This window comes from Nicotiana sylvestris, chromosome 6 (genome assembly GCF_000393655.2).
Source record: "Nicotiana sylvestris chromosome 6, ASM39365v2, whole genome shotgun sequence".
NCBI lineage: Eukaryota > Viridiplantae > Streptophyta > Magnoliopsida > Solanales > Solanaceae > Nicotiana > Nicotiana sylvestris.
Window position 1 is genome coordinate 169,043,380 of NC_091062.1, and position 9,261 is coordinate 169,052,640.

General features: G+C 42.8%; 1 protein-coding gene across 1 annotated transcript; it reads right to left on the reverse strand.

Moving 5' to 3' along the window:
- Nucleotides 1-2,617: 2,617 nt before the first annotated feature.
- Nucleotides 2,618-8,938, reverse strand: LOC138871652 (uncharacterized). The gene is made up of 9 exons (XM_070149547.1): nucleotides 8,592-8,938; nucleotides 8,281-8,431; nucleotides 7,966-8,187; nucleotides 7,452-7,755; nucleotides 7,082-7,247; nucleotides 4,037-4,152; nucleotides 3,849-3,949; nucleotides 3,444-3,755; nucleotides 2,618-2,830 (listed from the first exon to the last, which is right to left on the reverse strand). The coding sequence occupies exons 1-9, from the start codon at nucleotides 8,936-8,938 to the stop codon at nucleotides 2,618-2,620; spliced, it is 1,932 nt and encodes a 643-aa protein (XP_070005648.1).
- Nucleotides 8,939-9,261: the final 323 nt, after the last annotated feature.

A 9,261-nucleotide genomic window follows, 5' to 3' on the forward strand; every position in this document is an offset into this window, starting at 1 on the left:
ACATGAAGACAGGAAAATTGCCTTCGGATCCCAAAGAATCGAGAGACCTGCGCACCAAAGCTGCCTGATTTAGCTTGTTTGAAGGGGCATTGTTCAAGAGATCTTTCTTCAGCCCACTAGCCAAATGCTTGGGACTAGGAGAGACTAAGTATGCCATGAGAGAAGTTCACGAGAGCACTTGCAAAAATCATTCGGGGGCATAATTCTTAGTTCAAAAGCTAATCACAGATGGCTACTACTAGACCAAAATGGAGAAGGATGCGAAAGACGTTGTACGAAAAATGCGACGAGTGCCAAAGATATGCCCCAATGATTCATCAATCGGGAGAAATGCTCCACTCAGTCCTATGTCCATGGCCATTTATAAAGTGGGGAATGGACGTCGTTGGTCCCCTACCATGGGCACCCAGTAACTCAATTCATACTATTCATGATCGATTATTTTTCTAAATGGGTTGAGGCCCAGGCGTTTGAGAAGGTACTAGAAAAAAGAAGTCATTAACTTCATCTAAGATCATATAATATGTCGATATGGGTTACCGGTCAAAATCATTTGCAACAATGGGAAAAATTCGTCGGCAGCAAGATAAGTAAGTTTTTCGAAGATCACAAGATCAAGAAGATACTATCGATGCCTTACCACCCTAGTGGGAACATGCAAGCAGAATCGACAAACAAAGCTATACTCCAAAACCTGAAAAAGAGGTTGACCGATTCGAAAGGGAAATGGAATGAAATATTGCCTGAAGTCCCATGGGCATATCTTACGACTTTGAAATCAAGCACCAGGGCTATCCAGTTTTCTATGGTCTACAAAGCCGAAACCTTAATACTAGTCGAGGTGGGCGAACCGAGCCTCAGATTCTATTACGCTACCGAAGAGCCAAACGTTGAGGCTATGATAACAAGCCTAGAACTATTGGATGAAAAGCGAGAGACTGGTCCGGTTCGCTGCCCAGAAGCAGTGAATAGAAAGGTATTACAACCAAAGACCTAGCCTCTGACACTTTCATTTCAGGAACTTGGAATTAAGTAAGGTAATAGTACACACCAGGAACCCAAATGAAGGGAAATTGAGCTCAAATTGGGAATGACCATACCGAGTTGTTGGAATAACTGGCAAAGGCTCATATAAACTCGAAGTAGGTAACGACGTGCAACTACAAAACAACTTGAACGTGGCACACTTAAAGAGGTATTACTGCTAAGTTACGAACTTAATTCCTTTTATAGTTTCATAATATTAAGGACTAACATATGCAAGTACTTAACCAAGGATGGATATGGCTATTACATCTGAAAGCGCGTGTTGCACTCTTTTTCCCTTGAACCGATTTTGTCTCGAAGTGGGTTTTTTGGCAAAAATTTTAACAAGGCAATAGTAAAAAGTTCTACCTTAGATTTGAAGACCGAATCTAGACCAAAATTAGTGAAAGTTAGCACCAGATCAGCAATATCTGAGCCCTCACAAGTTCGGCCTCGAATACTAAGGGTCATTACCCCTAGATTAAGATTTTTGGCTGGGGAAAAGAAAGTTTTATGTGCCAAAGGCTAAGCCTTTGTGGTTAGGATTCATTCTAAAGGTCAAATGGTCATACGAACCGTGCCCACATAGTCCACTCTTGCAACAACACAAGTTTTATGCACCTTCGATCATGTATCTTGCATATTAAGCAATGAAAGAAATTTCTCCTACCTTACACTTTATTACTGTGCATTTTATTTCTTCGATCCTGGATCCTAAAGTCCACGGGCTACCCCTACTCGGGGACTATCGACCGATAAAAATTTGGGCGACCTGGGCTACCGAGTCCCGGAGGCACCAAACATATTAGGCAGTGCCCGAATATGAAAGGCTACAACCACCCAAAAAATGGCTCGGAGATGTTCGAAGTCCGTACTCATAAAGTAAGGCCCTTACGAAAAATTGAAACTTGTTAAAAGGTTACCCTCGGCAAAAAATTGTTTAAAATCACTCAAGCATCTTCAAGGTTTTTGGCTTTATCGAAGATTCAAAGCCATAGGTAACCCGAATCTCATTGAAGTCGAGCTCCATTCGGACCTCCGAAAACAGATACATCTGATTTTATGCTAAGGAATTAAAAATAATACGCGAACAAAAATTACAAATAGATTCTAGAAATTAAGGATACGATATTCCAAAAAAGGAGGATATTTTATATACTCCAAAGATAATTACAAATGAACAATAAAACGGTCTCAAAATAAGCAAAAAGAAAATATTACAAAGGAAAATGAGAATTAAGGTGCCTACGCCTCACCTTCATTGGAACTCAACTCATCACCAGAACCCTTGGAGCCTTCGAAACCCTCCGGCTCGTAGAGTTCCTTTGACTTGGCCTCGAGTTTCATGGCTTCTTCAATCTCGGCCGACATGTCATAGCCTCGGGAATGGATCTCTTCAAGGGTCTCTCTCTGGAAAATCCACTTTGCATATTTGGCTTTTGCCTCAAGCAGACCTCGGTTACCTCTACATCGGCCTTATTATAGGCTAGCGTTTCCTCAATGTTAGAGGAATTAACAGAAGTTGCCACCAATTCTGACCTCAACACATTATATTCTTGGCCAAAGGTATCTTGTTCCGTGATGGTCGAGTTCAACTCCTCCTGGAGTTCATCATTTTCCGAGACCACTTATTGGCCTTGTCCTTTGCGACTCGAAGTTGGTCCCTGGCAAATGCCGGCTCCGCTTTTGCAACTTCTTTTTCCAAAGACAACAGGTCCATCCTGCCCCTCCACGCCTCGATCACGGCCTTAACCTCGTCTATCTCAGCCCGAAGTCGGTCGATGAAATCTACCTTCTCTTGGACCTGCGAAGTTGTGTTGTTAGTCACCATGATTAGATACTCATTTTTAGCCTCAAAGATCCTTACCTTCTTGACCAGGACATTGTTCTCTCGCTTCAAGGACGAAGCCTCCCTCTGAGCCTTCAACTTAGCTTGTAGAATTGGGAGGTCCTTGAGGTCCGTCGTTTTATTTCTCACTAAGAGCCCTATACATGTCCTTCTTCCGGACTAGCTCTTTGACCTCGAACCCGAGCTAGCTGATCTCCAAGTGGGACCAAAGGAAACTTCCGGTTCAGCGCATGTTACGCCTCATTAAAGAGGCTCGATGTGCCCACTTCGTTCATCTTTGTCTGGTCCTCCTTTGTCACTAGGCATCGAAGGTAGCTGGCTACGCCCACCTGAGCGGACAAGACTCAGTCGTCCACCGGGATTGTGAGAACAACCTCTTACGCTCGGGGTCCACACTCGAAGCAGGGAATTGCTTCACCAATTTTTTGGACGAGCTCGGATCGCCCAACCCTGACAGCACATCCTTTTTCGGGGCCTCCAAGTGACAAATCTCAAAAAAATCCTCCAACGCAACCATATCCGTGCCGTCAAAAAATGAGTTGAGGGTGTCATCTGGGTCCAGGCCCACCTCATTGGATTTTTCTTTGCCCTCTTGGGCCTCCTCAAGCATGGAATTGGTATAGGATGGCTTCTCCATGATGTCAATGACACTGGCTACCTCTTTTAAGACGGGAGCAGCTTCTCGAGAGACTGTGGCCTCCATTTCTCCATTTGACCCCCGGGCTACAAGAGGGTCGACCTTATGGACATCTCTCTCGGTCGCCGATTTCTCCTTCTCATCAAGGGTCGACTCATGAGCCATGAATTCAAGATCATCATCCTTGGGGTAGTCTCTGAGCTGATAAAGGGAATCTGAGTCTGGTACCCGGGACTTGGTGCTCTTTTTTATTTTTCAGATCCAGATGGTCACCTTCTTATTATTTGTTTTGGTGTCCGGGGAGCCCGAGTATTTCCTCTTCTTAATACTTTTCACCTCTGTGACAACCTCAGGCTTTCCTAATGCAGAGGGTTCAATAAGTGAGGACAGATTTTCGTCCCTACCCAAGGGCCTGAGCTCGATGGTCTTGGGAAAACCTGTAAAAACAATTGAAGACTTAGTGATTTGTAGGCCAAGAGTATGAAGGTAGTCATTCAAGAGGGAACTTCATCATGGGAATGGACCTCCCATATGCCCTTCGAGAGCTTGTGCCATGCGCGCTCGGAATATGGCATCTGTTTGCAAATCCTCTCTATCTACTCCTTCAAGCAGGGAACTGCATTGGGAACTTGGGCAATAGCTACACGGTGACAAACATAAGCAATGAGACAAAGAACAAAAGGAAATGACTAATACTCGAGAAGGAAAATACTTAGGGGATATGTTCCACTTCTTTGGGAATGGTAGAAACTCTGAAAGGAAGAAATAAATCAATTTAAAACTTTTTAAAATTATAGAAAAATTATAAAGACCTTGTGCATGCTTATATATGCCTATACATACTATTTTGAAAGTATATATGTCTATAAAAATATATAGGAAAAAATTGGGTATCAATAGCTGCCCCTTTTTACTCGGGAAGGATGAAAGAGTTTTCGGGTAAAGAAATGATGGCAAATTTTGACCAGCGGGATGCTTTGGAATCATTGCAAGAACGGACACAAGGTATCGAAGAGGATATGTTGAGCGGTTAGAACTCGGGACATTTGAAGGAACTGGAGCGAGATCGCTCCTGCTAGGATAGTGGTTGCTTACTGGTTACCTGCAGATAAAAGATGCTACAAACATGTATTTGCGAAAAATTAAACATGATGCAAATTCCCTTTGGACCATGAAGGTTGTCTTCGTATGGTTAAAGATGACGTCCTAAGACCATGACGTCTTGGGCCTTGAATTGTTCGGTGAGGGATTTGTAGGTCATGAAATGATGTTCTCAGGCTGTGAAGATGGTGCCTTCGAACCATGACGCCTTTAAATAATGATATGCAAATTTGAGAGATCCTCAAGCCATGGCATGGTGTCTTCCGGCTATGAGGATGATGCCTTTAGACTATGACGCCTTCGGATAGATTAGCGATATTTTAGCCCATGATATGCAGTAATGATGTTAACAAGACAAGGCTTAGTCTTGCGAAATGGAGGGCAGAGCTTAGCCCGACAGCAGAGCAAATAGATAGTGCTAGAAATAGAGCAAATTTGTGCGAAAAGGGATAGTGCTTAGTCCCATGCGAATATGGGGGAGGCAAGGATTAGCCTCATGCAAGTATTGAGTCAAGGATTAGTCTCATTCAAGTATGGAGGCAGGGAATAGCCTCATGGAGTCAAGGAATAGACTCATGCAAATATAGAGGCAAAGATTAGCCTTATGCAAGTATGGAGGCAGGTATTAGCCTCATGTAAGTATGGAGGCAGGGAATAGTCTCATGCAAGTATGAGGCAGGGATTAGCCTGATGCAATTATGGAGGCAGGAATTAGCCTCATGGAGTCAAAGATTAGACTCATGAAAATAGAGAGACATGGATTAGCCTCATGCAAGTATGGAGTCAGGGATTAGACTCATGCAAATATGGAGTCATGGATTAGACTCATGCAAACGAGGTAGGGATTAGCCTCATGCAAGTATGGAGGTAGGGATTAGCCTCATGCAAGTATGGAGGTAGGGATTAGCCTCATGCAAATAGGGAGGCAGGGATTAGCCTCATGCAATTATGGAGGCAGGGATTAGCCTCATGCAAATATAGAGGCAGGGATTAGCCTCATGGAGTCAAGTATTAGACTCATGCAAATAGTGAGGCAGGGATTAGCCTCATGCAAGTATGGAGTCAGGGATTAGACTCATGCAAATATGGATGCAGGGATTAGCCTCATGCAGAGAGCAAGTAGCAAATAAGAGTAGTATATATCTTAGCTGGAGATATATTCGGTGTCTGATGGCCTGATCGATAGTGATCTCTTTGTGTATACATATTTGCGGATGCTATCGTTACGTAAAATGTGCCTACGTTCAAAGAAAAATTGTAAGTTTTGTGAGGGGAGGTTGGTTCGTGCTTTGTCTGCCGGCCTTGCTTTGCTCCGTTCTGAAAGCCCTTTCGAGTTCCCCTAGGTAACACCTGACCATTATGGAAATAGAGTTTTCGAAAAATATGCAATCATTGATAAAAATAGAGTTATTTTAGAAACATATTGATATATCAAGTAATTTTAAATGAACTAGTAACTGTAACACATTTCAAAGGCATTTCAACTCTCTTATATTGAAATTTTGAGGGTCCTCTTAAACATTCTGTCCTAGTTTGGTGGATGGTCTTTTGATTGTTTGCGGATAATAAGCCTTGCTGAGTCTTTTTCGGAATTTTGAGAATCCTTATCAAAATTCTGCCCCAGTTTCCTTAACTGATTGTTGACCGTCTAACACCTGTTGGCATTGGCTGGACTTGCTCCGGAATTTTGAGGGTCCTCCTCAAAATTCTGCCCCAGTTTTTGTGATTGGGGAAATTGAAATTTTATTATGATATGACCAAACCCATAAGGCTGCCTACGTATCCCCTCTTAAACGGGAAACAGGTCAAACGTAGTTCAATTACATCAAATGAGGAAATGCAAAATAATCTAGGCATAGTATCTCTTGACTACGTCTGAATTGATTAGTTTTGGCCAGATTTCTCCATCCATTTCTGCGAGTATGAGTGCTCCTCCTATCAGTACCCTGTGAACCATGTACGGACCTTGCCAGTTGGGAGAGAATTTCCCTTTGGTTTCATCTTGATGTGGGAAGATTTTCTTCAATACCAGCTGCCCTGGTGCGAACTGTCTTGGTTTGACCCTTTTGTTGAAAGCTCTGGACATTCTGATTTGATAAAGTTGGCTATGACATACTGCGTTCATCCTTTTTCTATTTATAAGGGCCAATTGTTCATAGAGACTCCTTATCCACTCTGCATCGCTGAGTTCAGCTTCCTGTATGATTCTTAAAGAAGGAAAATCCACTTCGGCGGGGATAACAGCCACGGTACCATAAATCAGCATGTAGGGAGTTACCCTGGTTGATGTGCAAACCGTGGTGCGGTACCCCAATAGAGAAAAGGGTAACTTCTCATGCCATTGTTTGTGGTTCTCTACCATTTTCCTTAGTATCTTCTTGATGTTTTTGTTGGCGGCTTCTACGGCTCCATTCATCTTAGGTTTGTAGGCTGTAGAATTCTTGTGCTTGTTTTTGAAAGCTTCACACATAGATTTCATCAGATCAGTGTTGAGATTGGCGGCATTATCACTAATAATGGACTCGGGAACTCTGAATCGGCAGACAATACAATCCTTGACAAAATCTGCGATGACTTTCTTGGTTACAGCTTTGTAAGACGCAGTTTCTACCCATTTCGTGAAGTAATCAATGGCTACCAGAATAAACCTGTGTCTGTTTGAAGTAGTTGGCTCAATCGGACCAATAATATCCATTCCCCAGGCGGCGAATGGCCAAGGTGAGCTTGTTGCATTGAGCTCATTTGGCGGCACTTTTATCATGTTGGCATGCACTTGACATTGAAAGCATTTGCGGACATACTGAATGCAATCCGTCTCCATGGTCATACAAAAGTAACCTGCCCTGAGTATCTTCTTAGCCAAAACGAAACCATTCATGTATGGGCCATAGGTCCTAGCATGCACATCCTCAAGCAGTTTAGAAGCTTCCTTTGCGTCGACACATCTTAGTAAACCCAGATCGGGAGTTCTTCTATACAGATTTCCTTCTCTGTGGAATAAGTGATTGGACAATCTCCGGAGTGTGCGTTTCTGAGTGTGATTTGCATGCTCCGGATATTCTCCCTTCGACAAATACTCCTTGATGTCATGGAACCAAGGCTTTCCATCTGTTTCTTCTTCAATATGAGCACAATATGCCGACTGATTATAGATCTTCACCGGAATGGGATCAATATAATTCTTATTTGGATGTTGTATCATAGATGACAAGGTGGCCAATGCATCGGCAAACTCATTCTGAATTCTGGGCACATGTCGGAATTCTATCTTCGTGAACCTCTTTCTCAATTCCTGCACATGGTGCAGATATGGCAATATCTTGGAATTCTTGGTGGCCCACTCTCCTTGTACCTGGTGCACAAGCAAATTTGAATCACTGACCACCAGCAACTCCTGAATGTTCATCTTGATTGCCATGTTGAGCCCTAGTATGCAGGCTTCATATTCCGCCATATTGTTGGTGCAAGAAAATCTAAGTTTAGCAGATACCGGATAATGTTGACCCATTTCTGATACCAAAACTGCTCCAATGCCCACTCCTTTGAAATTTGCAACTCCGTCAAAGAACATCCTCTAACCATTGTATGCTTCAGTAATGTATTCCCCTACGAACGACACTTCTTCATTAAGAAAATATGTTTGCAAAGGTTCGTATGCTCCTCCCACCAGATTTTCAGCAAGGTGAGTTGCCAATGCTTTCCCTTTGACCACCTTTTGAGTTACATAAACAATATCGAACTCACTTAATAGCATCAGCCATTTAGCCAACTTCCTAATAGGCATGAGTTTCTGAAATATGTACTTCAGAGGATCCATCCTGGATATGACGTATGTAGTGTAGGCACAGAAGTAATGTCTCAATTTCTGGGCTATCCGGGTCAAAGCACAGCAAGTGCGTTCAAGTAGAGAATACCGTGCATCATAAGGTATGAACTTCTTACTCAAGTAATATATGAAGCGACTAATATAGTTGAGACGTCCTAGGAAGCTCATCGCATCTTTTTTTGCTCTTAGGTGGTGCTAACTCCTGAATAGCCTTGATTTTAGACGGATCCAGTTTGATCCCTCGACGACTAACGATGAATCCTAGTAACTTTCCTGCGGGAACCCCGAATGCACACTTTGTGGGGTTCAATTTCAAATTGTACCGCCTTAGCCTGTCAAAGAACTTTCTTAGATCCGCTATATGATCTGCGGCCTTCTTGGATTTGATAATGACATCGTCCACATACACCTCTATTTCTTTGTTTATCATATCATGTAACATGGTTGTCATGGCTCTCATGTAAGTGGTCCCAGCATTTTTTAGACCGAATGGCATCATCTTATAACAGTATACACCCCACAGTGTGATGAAAGTTGTCTTCTCTGCATCTTCTTCATCCATCCAAATCTGGTGATAACCCACGAAGCAATCTACAAAGTATTGGAGTTCATGCTTGGCACAGTTATCGATCAGGATGCGTATATTCGACAGCAGGAAGTCATCCTTGGGACTTGCTCTATTCAAATCTCGATAGTCAACACATACTTGGACCTTCTTGTCCTTCTTCGGAACTGGCACAATGTTAGCTAACTAGGTTGGATATTCAACTACCCTGAGAACTTTGGCTTTGATTTGCTTGGTATCTTCCTCTTTGATTTTTA